The 19,729-nt window shown below is 48.6% G+C and overlaps 1 protein-coding gene across 2 annotated transcripts in view; it reads left to right on the top strand.

Moving 5' to 3' along the window:
* Nucleotides 1-19,729, top strand: part of LOC125621547 (uncharacterized) — a 30,941-nt gene that overhangs the window by 405 nt on the left and 10,807 nt on the right. Inside the window, exons 2-5 of one of the 2 annotated variants that reach the window (XM_075119549.1) lie at nt 1,512-1,600; nt 2,270-2,396; nt 9,808-9,906; nt 10,509-12,380. In XM_075119549.1, coding sequence (XP_074975650.1) covers nt 1,512-1,600; nt 2,270-2,396; nt 9,808-9,906; nt 10,509-12,380 — 2,187 coding nt within the window. Of the gene's footprint in view, nt 1-1,511; nt 1,601-2,269; nt 2,397-9,807; nt 9,907-10,508; nt 12,828-19,729 lie in introns of those variants that run through there. The other variant, XM_075119546.1, reaches the window with a different exon arrangement.

The following is a 19,729-nucleotide window of genomic DNA, read 5'->3' as shown; positions in this document are numbered from 1 at the left end:
GGGGCTGAGATCCCCTCGGATTTACCGCTCCCGTGGGGACCCAGCCTCTCCCGTCCTGCCCCCTTCCTCTCCGGACACCAGCGATCCGCATCCAGGGAGACCCCCCCCCGGACCCCCCCCCCCGCGTCTCTCCAATTCCTGAGCCGCTCCCTGGCCCCCTCCGCCGCTCGCGCCCCGTCGCAAGAACTCGATCTCCAAGTCGGGGTCTGGACGGGGCAGCGGGTTAAGGGGCGAGGCTGGGAGACCCCGACCCCGCGGGGCCGGGCTGGGGGGCCGCTCTCTGCCGGCAACAGGGCCCGGGCAGGCCCGGGAGGGGACGGGGGCAGCGAGCGGCCCCCCCCGGAGGCGGCCCGGCCCCAGGCTGCGGCCAGGAGCTCGTTCCTCCGCGGGGCCGCGTCCTGCCGCACCTGGGAGACGCCTCGGGGCTGCCCAGCCCCAGGGGAGCCGCAGCCAGGCCCTGCCCCGCGCCGCCGGGACCGGGGGGGATCCGGGGGGGGCCTTGAACGGTCCCTGTGCAGCCTCAGGAAACCCCCGGGGGAGAAGGGGGGGCGGGAGGTGAGTGAATTGGATCCTTTCCCTGCTGGTGCCGCTCACACCCTGATACAAATTCTCTCCAGTTCTTCCCCTTTTCTCAAATGTCAATTTAACATCTCCGGTGTGAGGGATTTTCCCACCCATTTTATCTGCAGCGATTTGTCCGTGTCTAGGTGAGAAATTGTTCCCTGAGTCGATTCCCAAAACATGGCTGCCCCTGGAGTGGGGATGGGATGAGACGCCTCTTCTCTGCCAGGGTGGGGGAAGCGAGGAGCACGTGTCCCCTGTGGAGACTGCCCAGACCCCGGTTTCCCAATCCCACTTGCTGGCCCCAAACTGCCAACACAGTTGCCCCCAGCTATCCATTGACCCTCACCTGCCCATCCCCCACTGCTGCCCCCTTCCCTCACCCAGGAAGCCTTCCAGCTCCTCCTCCTCCTTTGCCCTCTTAAATCACCTCCTCAAAGGGCTCCTTGCTGCCCCTGTGAATGGGGGCCATCACTTTCTGTTTATGTATTGCACAGTCATATAAAATCCAGTCAAACAGTCCCCCTTTTCCAACTAGTTATTTCATAGCAATATAAAATTCCCTCTGATCTTGGTCTTTTTCTCTCATGTTATCATTTACTTACTTTGTGACATGTATTCTTTGCAGATATCAAAGATTGTTATGAAATACCCTAAACGTTTGCCCCACTTTTTCTCCAGTTGTCTGTTTCTAACTGATTATGCCCTGAGATTTTCCCTGTCTCTCTAATTATAAAATACCAAGAAAATCTCAGATTTACACCTTTTCTCAGATTCTTAGCCTGGCAGGAGGGGCCAGGTCTACACTGAAATAAAGAGATCAAGCATTTTTCCAGCACGGCAGAATCTAGGATATCTGTCTGCAGGGAAAGGGCCCTGGGGGAATTCTGATGTGAAATTAATTAAAGCCTGTTCTGAAACCCCCACAATTACGCTTCTCACCCTCCCAGGCTGCAAAACGACATCCATCCTCCACCTCAGCTCCTCCCATCCTCCCATGGGACGGGGAAGAGAAATGGCTGCAGTGGAGCCAGCTCAGGTAGGGATTATTGGGGAGTTTTGGGTGGGTTTCTTCTGGAGGGAGGGGGACAGAAAATACACCAGAGACGAGAAGGTTTGCGCAGTCTGGTTTGGAGGTTGGGCCGGGACAGGAAATTCACAAGGTGGAAAAAGGGAGGAGGACGGGGTGACAAACCTCCTGGGAGTTACTGAAAAAGTGGCCTAGATTCTGGGACCAGACCCATGAGGTTGGGAGGTGGAAATGCTCTAATTCGTTGAACAGAAAATAACCCACCTATATGGGGCTACGAAAACTAACCAGATTCATAGTGCGGGAGCCTGACCCAACTAACCAGCGGGTGCCATGAGATATGAAGGGGGCACCCACCAGTCAGGCTTAGGGGAGATTCCCCTCCCTTCATATGAAGCTCCTCGCATTGAGGAGCGTGTTGGACTTCCTACCAGGGAGCTCTCCCTGGATCCTGCTGGGGGCTCCATCTCCTGTATCACTCTGTGGCTAGTAGGTGTGTGATGGATCTGGTGGGAGAGAGGAGGGGCTCTGTCTTCGTCCCCTCACCCTGGTGGTTCCAGGATGCTGGTGGGGGTGGGACTCTGACCATGATCCACCCAGAGCTTCCATTTGATTGGCTCCTCTCCCACACAAAGAGAGGGGCAGCAGGTACTGAGTGTTGGATTTTTGCTCTCTCAGGGTCCGGTGACCTTCGAGGAGGTGGCTATGTATTTCACCAAGGAAGAGTGGGCTCTGCTGCATCCTGCTCAGAGAGCTCTCTACAGAGATGTCATGCAGGAGAACTATAAGAATGTGACCTTGCAGGGTAAGGATTCCCGTCCCCTCAGTTCTTGGAAGGGGAAATGAAGAGATACGGTTCACGCCACCCCCCAATGGCATCTCTGCTCTGTCCTGTTTCAGCATCACCCCAATCTGCCAGTCACACACACGACCAGAGACCTTCCCCTGCTGAAGAACACTTTGGGAACAGAGCACAGGAGCAGTATCGCACAGTGTCAGATATCTCTTTTTGCTCAAGTAAAACTGGGGCTTAGGTCCAGCATAACCAACAGAAGCTTCCTACCCCCGGCCTTCTCTGAAACCCTGAGCCTACTCCACCTAGACCAGAATGTGCTTGGGGTGTAACAAGCAGGCTGCTGGAGTCAGAGCTGCTGGTCCAGGGTTACTTATAACACAGACACGCAGATGACACAAATCCTCACTGGTCTGGATTGCACTGCAGCGTGTGAAAATGGCTTATGTTGGTAGTGAAACTTCCTGAGAAATGGAGAGTCTTGCTTCTCCATCCGCACGTGTGATAGCCACTACCTCTCTTCTCTGCAGGCTCATTGGATTTTTGATTACCTCATTGTCACATGACCCTGAGTCTTATTTTTCACATTCTGCTTTTCTAAACTAATTAGCATCTGTTGCTCCTGAATTATAGCTTCTAATTTCCCAGTGTTCTCCACACCCAGGGATTTTTCTACTCCCTCCCGTTACACTGGGCTCACTAGATTCCCTAGTACATAAGAGTGGCCACATTGGGTCAGACCAAAGTCCATGTAGTCCAGTGTCCTGTCTTTCGAGAGTGGCCATGATTTTATAGACCTCGCTCATATCCCCCTTTCGTCTCTTTTCTAAGCTGAAAATCATAGAATCATAGAATATCAGGGTTGGAAGGGACCTCAGGAGGTCATCTAGTCCAACCCCCTGCTCAAAGCAGGACCAATCCCTAATTAAATCATCCCAGCCAGGGCTTTGTCAAGCCTGACCTTAAAAACTTCTAAGGAAGGAGATTCTACCACCTCCCTAGGTAACGCATTCCAGTGTTTCACCACCCTCCTAGTGAAAAAGTTTTTCCTAATATCCAACGTAAACCTCCCCCACTGCATCTTGAGACCATTACTCCTTGTCCTCTCCTCTTCTACCACTGAGAATAGTCTAGAACCATCCTCTCTGGAACCACCTCTCAGTTAGTTGAAAGCAGCTATCAAATCCTCCCTCATTGTTCTCTTCTGCAGACTAAACAATCCCAGTTCCCTCAGCCTCTCCTCATAAGTCATGTGTTCCAGACCCCTAATCATTTTTGTTGCCCTTCGCTGGACTCTCTCCAATTTATCCACATCCTTCTTGTAGTGTGGGGCCCAAAACTGGACACAGTACTCCAGATGAGGCCTCACCAATGTCGAACAGAGGAGGACGATCACGTCCCTCGATCTGCTCGCTATGCCCCTACTTCTACATCCCAAAATGCCATTGGCCTTCTTGGCAACAAGGGCACATTGCTGACTCATATCCAGCTTCTCGTCCACTGTCACCCCTAGGTCCTTTTCCGCAGAACTGCTGCCTAGCCATTCGGTCCCTAGTCTGTAGCTGTGCATTGGGTTCTTCCGTCCTAAGTGCAGGACTCTGCACTTATCCTTATTGAACCTCATCAGATTTCTTTTGGCCCAATCCTACAATTTGTCTAGGTCCCTCTGTATCCTATCCTTCCCCTCCAGCGTATCTACCACTCCTCCCAGTTTAGTATCATCCGCAAATTTGCTGAGAGTGCAATCCACACCATCCTCCAGATCATTTATGAAGATATTGAACAAAACCGGCCCCAGGACCGACCGCTGGAGCACTCCACTTGACACCGGCTGCCAACTAGACATGGAGCCATTGATCACTACCCGTTGAGCCCAGCAATCTAGCCAACTTTCTACCCACCTTATAGTGCATTCATCCAGCCCATACGTCTTTAACTTGCTGACAAGAATACTGTGGGAAACCGTGTCAAAAGCTTTGCTAAAGTCAAGAAACAATACATCCACTGCTTTCCCTTCATCCACAGAACCAGTAATCTCATCATAGAAGGCGATTAGATTAGTCAGGCATGACCTTCCCTTGGTGAATCCATGCTGACTGTTCCTGATCACTTTCCTCTTGTCTAAGTGCTTCAGGATTGATTCTTTGAGGACCTGCTCCATGATTTTTCTGGGGACTGAGGTGAGGCTGACTGGCCTGTAGTTCCCAGGATCCTCCTTCTTCCCTTTTTTAAAGATTGGCACTACATTAGCCTTTTTCCAGTCATCCGGGACTTCCCCCGTTCGCCACGAGTTTTCAAAGATAATGGCCAATGGCTCTGCAATCACAGCCGCCAATTCCTTTAGCACTCTCGGATGCAACTCGTCCGGCCCCATGGACTTGTGCACGTCCAGCTTTTCTAAATAGTCCCTAACCACCTCTTTCTCCACTGTTGTTTCTCCACTGATGGCCATCTATTCCCCATGTTGTGATGCCCAGCGCAGCAGTCTGGGAGCTGACCTTGTTCGTGAAGACAGAGGCAAAAAAAGCATTGAGTACATTAGCTTTTTCCACATCCTCTGTCACTAGGTTGCCTCCCCTCATTCATTAAGGGGCCCACACTTTCCTTGGCTTTCTTCTTGTTGCCAACATACCTGAAGAAACCCTTCTTGTTACTCTTGACATCTCTTGCTAGCTGCAGCTCCAGGTGCGATTTGGCCCTCTTGATTTCATTCCTACATGCCCGAGCAATATTTTTATACTCTTCCCTGGTCATATGTCCAACCTTCCACTTCTTGTAAGCTTCTTTTTTATGTTTAAGATCCGCTAGGATTTCACCGTTAAGCCAAGCTGGTCGCCTGCCATATTTACTATTCTTTCGACACATCGGGATGGTTTGTCCCTGTAACCTCAACAGGGATTCCTTGAAATACAGCCAGCTCTCCTGGACTCCTTTCCCCTTCATGTTAGTCCCCCAGGGGATCCTACCCATCTGTTCCCTGAGGGAGTCGAAGTCTGCTTTCCTGAAGTCCAGGGTTCGTATCCTGCTGCTTACCTTTCTTCCCTGTGTCAGGATCCTGAACTCAACCAACTCATGGTCACTGCCTCCCAGATTCCCATCCACTTTTGCTTCCCCCACTAATTCTTCCCGGTTTGTGAGCAGCAGGTCAAGAAAACCTCCCCCCAGTTGGCTCCTCTAGCACTTTCACCAGGAAATTGTCCCCTACGCTTTCCAAAAACTTCCTGGATTGTCTATGCACCGCTGTATTGCTCTCCCAGCAGATATCAGGAAAATTAAAGTCACCCATGAGAACCAGGGTGCGCGATCTAGTAGCTTCTGCGAGCTGCCAGAAGAAAGCCTCATCCACCTGGTCCGGTGGTCTATAGCAGACTCCCACCACTACATCACTCTTGTTGCTCTCACTTCTAAACTTAATCCAGAGACACTCAGGTTTTTCTGCAGTTTCGTACTGGAGCTCTGAGCAGTCATACTGCTCCCTTACATACAGTGCTACTCCCCCACCTTTTCTGCCCTGCCTGTCCTTCCTGAACAGTTTATAACCATCCATGACAGTACTCCAGTCATGTGAGTTATCCCACCAAGTCTCTGTTATTCCAATCACGTCATAATTCCTTGACATCACCAGGACCTCCAGTTCTCCCTGCTTGTTTCCAAGGCTTTGTGCATTCGTATATAAGCACTTGAGATAACCTGCTGATCGCCCCTCATTCTCAGTATGAGGCAGGAGCCCTCCCCTCACAGACATTCCTGCCTGTGCTTCCTCCCGGTATCCCGCTTTCCCACTTACCTCAGGGCTTTGGTCTCCTTCCCCCGGTGAACCTAGTTTAAAGCACTCCTCACTAGGTTAGCCAGCCTGCTCGCAAAGATGCTCTTCCCTCTCTTCGTAAGGTGGAGCCCATCTCTGCCCAGCACTCCTCCTTCATGGAAGACCATCCCATGGTCAAAGAATCCAAAGCCTTCTCTCCAACACCACCTGCGTAGCCATTCGTTGACTTCCACGATTTGATGGTCCCTACCCAGGCCTTTTCCTTCCACAGGGAGGATGGACGAGAACACCACTTGCACCTCAAACTCCTTTATCCTTCTTCCCAGAGCGACGTAGTCCGCAGTGATCCGCTCAAGGTCATTCTTGGCAGTATCATTGGTGCCCACGTGGAGAAGCAGGAAGGAGTAGCGATCCGAGGGCTTGATGAGTCTCGGCAGTCTCTCCGTCACATCGCGAATCTTAGCCCCCGACAAGCAGCAGACTTCTCGGTTTTCCCGGTCAGGGCGGTAGATAGATGACTCAGTCCCCCGGAGGAGAGAGTCCCCGACCACCACCACCCGCCTCCTTCTCTTGGGAGTGGTGGTCGTGGAACCCCCCCATCTCAGGACAGTGCATCTCATGCCTTCCAACCAGCGAAGTCTCCTTCTGCTTTCTCCCCCCAGACATATCATTTGGTCCACTCTCCGCAATGGTACCTGTGGAGAGAACATGAAAGCAGTTAGTTACCTGTGTCCGCGTTGCTGGAACCCGGACATTCCCCCTTCTTCTTCTGGAGGTCACATATTGCCAAGCTTCTTCACTGGCCTCTTGGCTCCGCTGTGCAACGTGCTCTAAATCTTTAGAGCTTTGTGCCCGTAGAAGCATATCCTGACTTTTGTCCAGAAAATCCTCCATTTCTCGTATGCAACGCAGGGTCGTTATCTGTTGCTCCAGACCTTCAATCTTCTCTTCCAATATGGAGACCAGCTTGCACTTTGTACAGACAAAGTTGCTTCTGTCCTGTGGAAGAAAGACAAACATGGCACATCCAGTGCAGGTTACAACAGCTGAACCCCACCCCCCCTCCATATCACCTTCCTACTATGAGCTTCCTCAGAGAAGTTGGCAAGATGTAAGCCTCACTGGGCTGACTCCAGGCGAACTCCCAGGCAAACTGCTCCTGTGTGCTGCTCAGCTGGTTCGCCGCCGCTCAGCTGGTTCGCAAAGCTCTGGCTATTTTTAAATATTTTTAATATTTTTATTTTTTATTTTTAAAAGGCCCAGTCTTTTTATTCTCTCCTCATACGGAAGCTCTTCCATACCCCTAATCATATTTTTTCCCTTTTCTGAACCTCTTCCAATTCCAGTATATCTTTTCTGAGATGTGGCAACCACATTTGCATGCGGTATTCAAGATCTGGGCGTACCATGGATTTATAGAGAAGCAATATGATATTTTCTGTCTTCTTATCGAACCCTTTCTTAATGATTCCCAACATTCTGTTTGCTTTTTGACTGCCTCTGCACCTTGAGTGAACGTTTTCAGAGAACTATCCACAAGGACTCCAAGCTCCCGCTCTTGAGTGGAAACAGCTAATTTATACCCTATCATTTTCTATGTATTGTTGGGATTATGTTTTCCAATGGGCTGCAATACATGCTATCCTGACATCTAGTACTGCTGAGCTCCTGCATTCAGTAATATCCCTGCCCTTTCCCCCAGAAATGTGCATCTTGCACTGTCCAGCACACTGCTGAACAATGCAAACTCATACGAAGTCTGTCATTTCATCAGTGGAAAATGACATGCACCAGCCTCGTTATTCCAGATGGAGTTTCCAACACACTTTAATCCAAACACACTGGTTAGATAAAACAATAAAACCAAATTGTTAAATACTGAAAAAAAAACATTTTAAGTGACTACAGGTAATGAGGCCTAAAAGTCAGAATTGTTTACAAAAGAAATGCAAGATAAAACACAAACATCTAACTTAACAAGCTAAAACGGATTCAAAGCAAATGTTTTCTCTCACCATATGTTGAGACAGGCTGGTGTCTGTCCTTTCTGCCAGGACTCCCATAACCCGCCCCTGCCACCCAAGGTCAGTTCTTCAGGAGTTGTCATGAACAGAGGGAAAGAGGCGAGAGAGAGTCTCAAGCGTTTTTCTCACCTCTTTTTAGAGTTCAGTCCTTTGTACTAAAAACAACTTCAGTTCTCAGCTGAGTGATGCTGACAAGCTGTCTGTGGTCGATGTGAGCTTCAAGTGGTCCCTTTGAAGGAATGTACATGTCTTCTTCACACCTTCCCACTTCCGGAGAATGGCTATTTGACCAGCTGTTTGCCTTGCTGCCTCTGAGGGAACTGGTCTGGGGGTGTTCCCCAAAATTATACCTTTTCAGTAATATCATACAGGAAAATCTCATAACTTTACTTACAGTGTTGCTCCACATTTTAACAGGAGGATAATATTCAGTAGATTATATGATTTCAAATGATATCTCACAAGCCATACTATGTCCCAAATTGATCATAATTTTCCGGAAGAGTGAACATAGGGGTACAGACTGACACAATGTCTGTCTGTGGTATGTTCCCAGCAGATATGTGGGTATTTGGCATCTTAAAGGACCTGAGGAGCTGGTCCTGGGAATTCACTGGTTTACTAAGTGTGACACTATGTGGAATTGTGAGACTCTTTATATTATTATTATTATTTTATTATTAATACCAATATGATAAAATTGCAATGAGTCATGCTAGATGTGCCATGTAAGCTGTCAGTGAAAATGTTATGATTTTCCTAGTATGATGATTTTGTTTCTAGTTTGTATCACCTTTCTATTGTGAGATATAGAGATGTAGGGTATATTTGTATTTCCAGACTTGTGTAGTGTTTCTGGGTGACACCCCCAGACATATTGGCATCAGCACTACCTAGCCTATTGGATGGCCCATCCAGGGTCATCAGCTGTACAATGAGCCCATGGAAAGGACCAAGGGGATACACCTATTGAGTCAGCAAGACATGCAAAGGTGCGCCTGTGTACTGAGAACTCCAAGACTTTTCCATGCCATGTGCTTTGAAACTTGTGTTTGGGGCACAGGAAGTACAAGCCACATGGCAAAAGGCATATAAAGGGTAGCTGCATCATCTCCCTTTTGTCTTCAATCCCTCTTCCTACCTCTGGAGCAACTTCTCTACAAACTGAAGCAATGAACAAAGGACTGAATGACCCATCCAAGCTGTGGATGTGTTTCAGATGGAAGTCTGAATGTGGATTATTATCTGAATCTGAAGCTGTGGATGTGTTTGAAGTCACTAACTCACTAACTAACTTCTCACTGCAATGGACTTAGCTGCTGACTGGGAGTCAGAGAACTGGAATGCAATAAAGGGGGCTGCGTGGTTTCTTTTTTCAGCTTCTTGGTAACAAGTGTGGGTGATGAGAAGCAGTTTGTGACTGGTCGGTGAGCTTAACTTCAGCGTTAACCACCAGTTTGGGGAGGATATGCTATCCCTTTTTCATCCTGCCCTGACCTTGGCCTTTTCAGTGAGGGACTGCCCCAGGCACACCACCTCACACTAAGCAGTGTAGTTAAATTAATAGAATATTTATTTATGACAAAGTCTTGTGACATCAACTGAAGTCCTTTGTTTCCTTTCATCTGAGCAGGGTTTCCAGTTTCCAAACCTGATGTGATCTCCCAGCTGGAACAAGGGGAAGAGCCATGGGTCCCAGAGGAAAGAGAGATCCTGAGAGCTCTCTGCACAGGTGAGGAAACGTTAAACCAACTCAGAATCTATAAGTGCCTGAAGGAAACCTCTGGGATATCCTACAAAGTCTTGGGAGGTCTCTCAGTTCATTATTGTCTCTAGCAGGGGTCGTATCCTCAGGGTAAATATAGCTCATGGCTTCCTATAGATCCTAGCAGACACCAGGCAGAAGTTTCCTCCGTTCCCCCTGTGAATTTGGATGGGATGTGAAGGCTGAATTGATCCTCCTCCTCTCTCCTATTTGGTGGAAGAGTTTGGGGGAGTTCAGGACCTGAAGTTCAGGGGAGGTTTAGATTGGATATTAGGAAAAACTTTTTCACTAAGAGGGTGGTGAAACACTGGAATGCGTTACCTAGGGAGGTGGTAGAATCTCCTTCCTTAGAGGTTTTTAAGGTCAGGCTTGACAAAACCCTGGCTGGGATGATTTAACTGGGAATTGGTCCAGCTTCGAGCAGGGGGTTGGACTAGATGACCTTCTGGGGTCCCTTCCAACCCTGATATTCTATGATTCTATGATTTTTATTTGACCCCTCTCCAGCACTTGTTTTCCTTTGGTCTTCCCCTTTCCATCCCTGTTTGACGTTTCTGTCTCTATGACAGCAGGTGAGGCAATGCTTTGTGAGAAGGAGGAGCAGAATTCTCAGCAGGAAAATGTTGAACAAGTGGATAAACACAGAGAATTATTGCAAAGATGGAAAAGGAATGTGTCCAGGAGTCATGAGCAGGGAAAATCCTTTGCGATTCATCACAGACCAGAAAGAGAGCAGGGAAACCATCCATTGGAGAAAATGGGTAAATTTATTTCCTGTCGGGGAACTCAGCAGGGCCTCAAGGAAACCACAACCCAGCAGGAAATCCTCAGGAGAAGGAGGAAAAATACATGCAGTGAGTGTGGGAAAAGCTTCACTTGCAGCTCAGCCCTTTCTAATCATCAGAGAATCCACACCGGGGAGAGGCCCTACGAATGCCGTGAGTGTGGGAAAACCTTCATTTGGAGCTCATCCCTTTCTTCTCATCAGAGAATCCACACAGGAGAGAGGCCCTTTGAATGCAGTGAGTGTGGGAAAACCTTCACTTGCAGCTCAGCCCTTTCTTATCATCAGAGAATCCACACAGGGGAGAGGCCCTTTGAATGCAGTGAGTGTGGGAAAACCTTCACTTGCAGCTCAGCCCTTTCTAGTCATCAGAGAATCCACACAGGGGAGAGGCCCTATGAATGCAGTGAGTGTGGGAAAACCTTCATTTGGAGCTCATCCCTTTCTTGTCATCAGAGAATCCACACAGGGGAGAGGCCCTATGAATGCAGTGAGTGTGGGAAAACCTTCACTTGCAGCTCAGCCCTTTCTAGTCATCAGAGAATCCACACAGGGGAGAGGCCCTTTGAATGCAGTGAGTGTGGGAAAACCTTCACTTGCAGCTCAGCCCTTTCTAGTCATCAGAGAATCCACACAGGGGAGAGGCCCTTTGAATGCAGTGTGTGTGGGAAAACCTTCACTTGCAGCTCAGCCCTTTCTAGTCATCAGAGAATCCACACAGGGGAGAAGCCCTATGAATGCAGTGAGTGTGGGAAAACCTTCATTAGGAGCTCAGCCCTTTCTAGTCATCAGAGAATCCACACAGGGGAGAGGCCCTACGAATGCAGTGAGTGTGGGAAAAGCTTCATACAGAGGTCACAGCTTTTTCAACATCAGAGTATCCACACAGGGGAGAGGCCCTTTGAATGCAGTGAGTGTGGGAAAACCTTCACTTGCAGCTCAGCCCTTTCTAATCATCAGAGAATCCACACAGGGGAGAGGCCCTTTGAATGCAGTGAGTGTGGGAAAACCTTCACTTGCAGCTCAGCCCTTTCTAGTCATCAGAGAATCCACACAGGGGAGAGGCCTTATGAATGCCGTGAGTGTGGGAAAACCTTCATTTGGAGCTCATCCCTTTCTTGTCATCAGAGAATCCACACAGGGGAGAGGCCCTACGAATGCAGTGAGTGTGGGAAAAGCTTCAGTAAAAGCTCAGGCCTTTTTCTGCATCGGAGAATCCACACAGGAGAGAGGCCCTATCAATGCAGTGAATGTGGGAAAAGGTTCATTCAAAGATCAGGCCTTGTTGATCATCACAGAATCCACACAGGGGAGAGGCCCTACAAATGCAGTGAGTGTGGGAAAACCTTCACTACAAGCTCAGCCCTTTCTAATCATCAGAGAATCCACACAGGGGAGAGGCCCTATCAATGCAGTGAGTGTGGGAAAAGATTCACTAGCAGCTTAGCCCTTTCTAATCATCAGAGAATCCACACAGGGGAGAGGCCCTACGAATGCGGTGAGTGTGGGAAAAGCTTCATTAGAAGCTCAGGCCTTTCTAATCATCACAGAATCCACACAGGGGAAAGGCCCTACGAATGCAGTGAGTGTGGGAAAAGCTTCACTCAAAGATCAAGCCTTTTTCACCATCAGAGAATCCACACAGGGGAGAGGCCCTGTCATAAATATAAAGGGAAGGGTAAACACCTTTAAAGTGCCTCCCTGCCAGAGGAAAAACCTTTTCACCTGTAAAGGGTTAAGAAGCTAGGATAACCTCGCTAGCACCTGACCAAAATGACCAATGAGGAAACAAGATACTTTCAAACCTGCAGGGGGAAGAAACCAAGGCTCTGTCTATGTGATGCTTTTGCCGGGAAGAGAAAAGGAATGGAGTCTTAGAACTTAGTAAGTAAGCTAACTAGATATGCGTTAGATTCTATTTTGTTGAAATGGCTGATAAAATAAGCTGTGCTGAATGGAATGTAGATTCCTGTTTTTGTGTCTTTTTGTAACTTAAGGTTTTGTTGTTGTTAAATCTGATTACCCTGTAAGGTATTTACCATCCTGATTTTACAGAGGTGATTCTTTTACTTTTTTCCTTCAATTAAAATTCTTCTTTTAAGAACCTGCTTGCTTTTTCATTGTTCTTAAGATCCAAGGGTTTGGGTCTGTGTTCTCCTTTGCAAATTGGTTAGGATTTTTATCAAGCCTTCCCCAGGAAAGGGGGTGTAGGGTTTGGGGAGGACTTTTGGGGGAAAGACGTTTCCAAGCGGGCTCTTTCCCTGTTACATATTTGTTAAATGCTTGGTGGTGGCAGCAATGAAGTCCAAGGGCAAAAGGTAAACTAGTTTGTACCTTGGGGAAGTTTTAACCTAAGCTGGTAAAAATAAGCTTCGGGGGTTTTCATGCAGGTCCCCACATCTGTACCCTAGAGTCCAGAGTGGGGAAGGAACCTTGACAGGGCATGGGAATGCCGTGAGTATGGGAAAAGCTTGACTCAAAGATCAGAACTTTCTAATCATCAGAGAATCCACACGGGGAAAGGCCCTACAAATGCAGTGAGTGTGGGAAAACCTTCTCTAGCAGCTCAGCCCTTTCTAGTCATCAGAGAATTCACACAAAGGAGAGGCCCTACGAATGCAGTGAGTGTGGGAATACCTTTTCTTGGCACTCAGCCCATGTTAGCGATCAGAGAATCTGCAAGGGAGATCAACACCATAAAAACCTCTAGGGCTATCAATACTTTTTTTCTTTTCCTGATTTCTACATAGTAACTTGGAATTCTGTTTGCTGCACCATTATCCTTCAGCTTATCCAGATGAGTGCCCCATTTTTTGCCTTTTGCAGTTCGCCTTCTTGAGATGGACCTATTTCTCCTTTTTATTGTCCCATGAGTAATTTGAGTGATCGCTTCCTGTCACGAAGCGGGAACATCACATTTATACCATTCCTCCTATTGCAAAGTTATTGTTAGTCACCAATGATACAGATTGGATCATTGCCAGTTGTTCTCATGTTGCTCTGGGTTTTGCTGAAGAGCAGTTATGTTGGGAAGTTTTCAAATGATATGTAAATGAAGAGAAGCAGGGGCTGGAAAAAAAAAGTGTCATTTCGGACCCTCCCCCCCATTATTCAGATCCTAGTATACTGAAAATATTGAAAATAACATAACTGACTCTTGAGACAGCGCTGAGTGAAGTATGTTTGAATGGATCAGAGGAGAATGTGCTGGGAGAATTTCTTGTCCTGATTCTGAATAATCAGATGTCACCTGTTTTTTGGGTTTTTTGTTGAATTTATCCTTTGTATGTGCTAAAATGTGTATAAAATCAGTGTTGGCAATCTAATAGCTGCAGAAAAATGGCTATTTTTTAATAGAATCTCCAGCTCTGGTAACTAACGGAGATTCTGATCCAGCCGTAGCCTGAAACTGTGCCACCAAATTAAAGAAAAGCTGGGCATGTTTTGGGGAGCCATTCCTCACTAACACTGTTGATATTCTGAGTGGTTTTGTGAAGGATTCTACTTCAGAGAAGTGTAAATTTACCCTAACCAAGGCCAAGGATTTGGAAAGAACTGGGGTGAAAAGAGTACACACTCAGTTCTTGGTTTCTACTCCAGAAAAGGAATGACCATTGTCATTTTAGTATCTTATTGTTCCTTTCCCTATTTTTTGTGCTCGCCTTTCTGTTCTATGAGAGTGGGACTGTAGAGCTCAATGCGTGCGTGACAGAAGCTCATTGGTGCCAATTGGCAAAGGAGTCACTTGTTACAAACTCACCACACCGAATACACTGATTTTATGACATTTATCCAGGAAGCATAGCAGTGAGATCTCTACTGAAAGCTTGTAAATCATTGTCACGGGATCTTCTGCTGTGGGTCTCTCTCCATCTCTCCTCTTGAAGCTGCTCCAGTTTTGTTAAATCATTGGAACTGGGAATTTGAACCCTGATCTCCCAGGAGGGTGCCCTGACCACCAGCCTGCAGCATCACGCTCCTGGGTGCAATTAATGTTTAATGATTTATGCAAAGTGGAACAGCGCCAGCAGGGGCAATTGAGACTGCCTCACCCAGGGCACCCAACTGGGATGCAAGAGACCTGGGTGCCCCTCGCTGCTCCTATCAGATAGAGATGGGATTTGAAGTCAGGTCTTCCACTTGCTGACTCAGTGCTCAAACCACTGAACTCGGGCATAGAACAAGGGTTCCACCTCCGGTGGAGTTAGGTGAGCAGGGCTGACCAGGCATAGGCGCCCAACTGACGACAACCAACAGGAGGCACCTAAGTCCCTTTGTGGCAGAAGGCTTGGGCCACCCCTGTCCTTAGCTGTTCCGACTGGCTGGCTCCGGCAGCTCTCCATCCAGCACACTGGCTTTTGTGGATCCAGCCCCTCATAAGAAAGGCACCTAGGGCTCCCCCAGAAAAGCCGTAAGGGGTTGCACAAACTGACCATTTCTCTGCATTTAACCCCCCTCCCTGAATGAGCAGGTCCCTTGACTCACCTGCGAAAGTCAACAGAAGTAGCAATTTTATCATTTCTAGACACCGTGCGAGTCTCAGCTGCAAGCCCTGCTTCTCCCCGTAATGTCAGACACCAATTCCTGTCCGGCATCCTCTTCCCGTGAAAAGTGAGGTTTAAAGTGAAGATTGGCTTCGTTTTGTTAGGGTGACTGTCTCTGAGCTCTCTTCACCCACTCCTGCACCCCAGTTCCTCACTGAGATACTAACCGGCACAAAGCAATGGTCAGTAGCAGTCTTGGTGCCCAGGGATGTAGTCTCAGAGCTGGGATGGCCAAAGCCCAGCACAAGGTGTGATCAGTGTGAAATGAATTTGTCATAAATATAAAGGGAAGGGTAAACCCCTTTAAAATCCCTCCTGGCCAGAGGAAAACTCCTCTCACCTGGAAAGGGTTAAGAAGCTAAAGGTAACCTCGCTGGCACCTGACCAAAATGACCAATGAGGGGACAAGATACTTTCAAAAGCTGGGAGGAGGGAGAGAAACAAAGGGTCTGTGGATGTCGGTATGCTGCTTTTGGCAGGGATAGAACAGGAATGGAGTCTTAGAACTTTTAGTAAGTAATCTAGCTAGGTATCTGTTAGATTATGATTTCTTTAAATGGCTGAGAAAAGAACTGTGCTGAATAGAATGACTATTCCTGTCTGTCTACCTTTTTTGTAACTTAAGGTTTTGCCTAGAGGGATTCTCTATGTTTTGAATCTAATTACCCTGTAAGGTATCTACCATCCTGATTTTACAGAGATGATTCCTTTACTTCTATTAAAAGTCTTCTTGTAAGAAAACTGAATGCTTTTTCATTGTTCTCAGATCCAAGGGTTTGCGTCTGTGGTCACTTATGCAAATTGGTGAGGATTTTTACCAAACCTTCCCCAGGAAGTGGGGTACAAGGGTTGGGAGGATTTTGGGGGGAAAGACATGTCCAAACTACATTTCCCAGTAAACCCAGTTAGAGTTTGGTGGTGGCAGTGGAGATCCAGGGTCAAAGGATAAAATTAATTTGTACCTTGGGGAAGTTTTAACCTAAGCTGGTGAAAGTAAGCTTAGGAGGTTTTCATGCAGGTCCCCACATCTGTACCCTAGAGTTCAGCATGGGGGAGGAACCTTGACAGAGTTATTTCAGGAGACAGAGAAAACACACCCTGTAGCAGTCAGGGAATCATGTCGTAGGTCCCAGAAGCCAAACAAGAGGTTGGTGGGGCGGGGGGGAAATCGGATATGGGGCCTTTCCGTCTCAGGAGTGTTGACTCCAATTCACCCTCAGGGTTGGGGGACTGGCTGGCCCAGAGGGGCGGGGAATGGATTTGGGGCCTTTCCATAGAGAGCGTGCCGGCTCTGATCCGACCCCAGGGAAGGGGGCTGGCTGGCTGGCTCAGGGGTTCAGAAATGGGATAAGGGGCTTTACCCTACTGGGACACTGGCTCCAATCTAGCACCAGGGTTGCGGGCTAGCTGGCTCATGAAGGTGGGGAACAAGGTATGGGGCCTTTTCTCTCTGGGCCAGGAAGGAAAGGAGATGTGAATGAATTTACTTCTTCCCCCTGCATCCCAGCCAAGGAGCATCCTAGTGTGTCTTTGCTTTACACTGAGTGTCTGTGAAGCTCCTCGAAGTATTTAGGGCTGAATTCTGCTCTCCCCCCAGTTTACAGATTCCCTTGGCTTCTATGGAGTCACTCCTGACTCTCACCAGTGCGAGAGGAGATTCATACCTTTAGCGTAGAGCAGGGGTTCTCAAACTTTTCTTTCTGCGGAACACTTGAAAATTGCTGAGGGACTCAGCCGACCACTTAATGATCTTTCCAAAAGTCATTTGTACCATTAGCTAACTATTGTAAAGCTAACCCTCTTGCATACATATTATCTGCACACATTGCGCAGTCTTAAGATGCTAAACAGATCTGTGAGTCAGCTAGAAATAGTCCTGCTCTCCTTGTAAATATTAATACTGTCCTTTCAGGTATCTGAAAAGATTGTAAGAGGCATTCACTCAGGCTTATACAATCTCTCTGTGATGTCCACTCCAAATTTGACTAATGTTTTACACACATAGCAGAGTAACAAGTAATAAAGCGACACAAACGGCAAAACAAACTCACAAACAAACAAGTGAGAACACTGAGAATACGAAAGGAAGGGAAACATCCAGTGGTTGGTTTGGGGGATTTTAAATGAGTGTTGAGGACCCACGCGGTGCAACTGCAACAGAGCCCTGGAGAAACAGGAAAAGTTCACGGTCTCCTGGTTTCACATTGTGCGCGTGTGTCACCAACTCAAAACCATTTTTACAAGCCCTGGGGCACATTAACACATGGCTTGGAGTTTGCAGGCAGATCCCTACTTCAAAGAGCTTACAAATAAGGTCTTTATCCTACAAAACACCTGGCAGGAACCCAACCAAATCAAGTGTTGATGGTGACTCAAGAGTCAATGGAAGTACTCCGAGGCTCAAAGCAGGGGTGGGCAAACTTTTTGGGCTGAGGGCCACATCTGGGCGGGGAAATTCTATGTGGGGCAGAGGGCTGGGAGGAAGTGTGGGGTGTGGGAAAGGATTAGGAGTGCAGGAACAGGCTTGGGGGAAGGGATTGGGGCAGAGGAGGTGTGTGGAGTGTATGAGGCTGCTCAGGAAAGGGGTTGGGGTAGAGGAGGGGTGCAGCAGTGGGCTTAGGGCAGGGGGTTGGGGTGCAGGAGAGGTTTGGGCTTCGGCCAAGCACCACTTACCTAAAGCGGCTCTGGGGTGGCAGCAGCACGCACTGGGGCCAGGGCAGGCTCCCTGCCAGCCGGCCCTGGCCTCGCACCGCGCCACTCCAGGCGAGGAGGGGTGGGGAGATGGGGTGGGCAGCCTCTCGGCAGGGGGCTGCGGGGAGATGGGCAGGCAGCTTCTGGGCTGGCCCCAGGGGGCTGCTGGGGGGAGTACGGGCCGGGGGATTTCTCAAGGACCGAGCCAGCCATCTTCAGCCCACCGTGGGTTCTCCCCAGGACCTGTGCTCCCGCTTCAGCCAGGAGAAACCAGCTGCAGACCCCTTTAGTGCTGGGCAGAGGGACAAACAAAAGGATGTGGCTCCTTTAAGAAAAGTTTGCCCTTGTGTCTGATGAGTGAACTTGGGCTGGGGCCAGCAGCTCGCCCCCTCCCCGAGCTCTGTCCAGCCAGTCGGGTGCGCCAGGTGTAGTGTAGTAAATTGCTCTGCATAGAAATGTGCTACTTACCGGGTACTGAGCCGTACATCTGCTGAAGCCGCTGCCCTTCACCTTGCCCTTCTTAGCCGTAAGATTCTGCGGACGGCTTTTGACAGGGGTTAAAAAGTAGCCAAGGGGGTGAATTGGAACAGGGGGGTGGCCAGGGTCTGAGCAGGGGGCAGAAATTGAATGGTCAGGGGGATCAAGCAGCTGGAAGCAGCATGAGGAGAGGGGCTAAAGGGAAAATCAGGGATGGGGGGAGGAGGGAGAGTTAAGCCCAGGAACGAGGCGCTGGCAGAGGGTGTCAGAGGGCAAAACCCAGCACAGGCAGGGGCACAGGGGGTAGCAGTTACCCCAGTGGGACTGAGACACCAGGGCTTGCAAAATAGTTTCTTGGGGGGGCGAGAGGCTTTTTTATTTCCCCTCTCCCAGGCAGAACCTCTCAGCATCGGCTTCCCAGGACTGGGTTCTCAAAGGCACAGGACTGAGTTCATAAAGGCACAGGCATCCCCATGCCTAGTCAATACATCTCCTCTTTGTCTGATGTAACCTACTGAGGCTCTGTCTACACTGCAAATTTCAAAGCCCTGTCGCAGGTGCCAGTGCTCCTGGGAATCCACCTCGACGAGGGGATTAGGTCCGAGCACTGGGAGCCAAGCCTGTCCACACTACCGCTTTAAAGCACTCAAACATGCTGCGCTCGGCGAGGGGGAGGGGGTGATTTTTCACGCCCCTGAGCCAGCAACTTAGAGCTCTTTAACTTGCCAGTGTAGATAATCCCTGAGACTGAATTCAGGGAAACATGGTACAGATATCCCCTCAGACACAAAGAATCCCTTATCACTGTATCTGAATGCATCGAGTCTCATAGCAGTGTCCCAAGTTGTCTAATCTGCTGCTGGGATTCCCTGAATTTTTCATTCTAATTTTTTCTTCTCGTTTTTAGAGCAGATGTTTATTCTGTTCAATCATTTGACTTCCACTCTGACTGAATTTCTGGCCTAGTGTGAAAACTCTGTTTTGAGTCAATCCACCAGTGCTGTAAATATTGGTGGTCAGACCAATAGTCCACCTAATCTAGTATCCTGTCTTGTGACAGTGGCCAATGCCAGGTGCTTCTAAGGGAATGCTCAGACCAGTCAAGCCCATTGTCCACTCCCAGCATCTGGTAGTCAAAGGACGGTTTAGGGTCATGCAGAGAATGGGCCTGCATCCCTGATTATCTTGGCTAATAGCCAATTTACTTATCCTGAGAGACTAATCAAATTCTTTGCTAATATATACCTTATGCCAGATGGTTGATGTGGGGTATCATTGCAAAACTTAAGACCTA

Source organism: Caretta caretta, chromosome 14 (genome assembly GCF_965140235.1).
Source record: "Caretta caretta isolate rCarCar2 chromosome 14, rCarCar1.hap1, whole genome shotgun sequence".
Classification (NCBI taxonomy): Eukaryota; Metazoa; Chordata; order Testudines; family Cheloniidae; genus Caretta; species Caretta caretta.
This window is presented reverse-complemented; position numbering and strand designations above follow the sequence as displayed.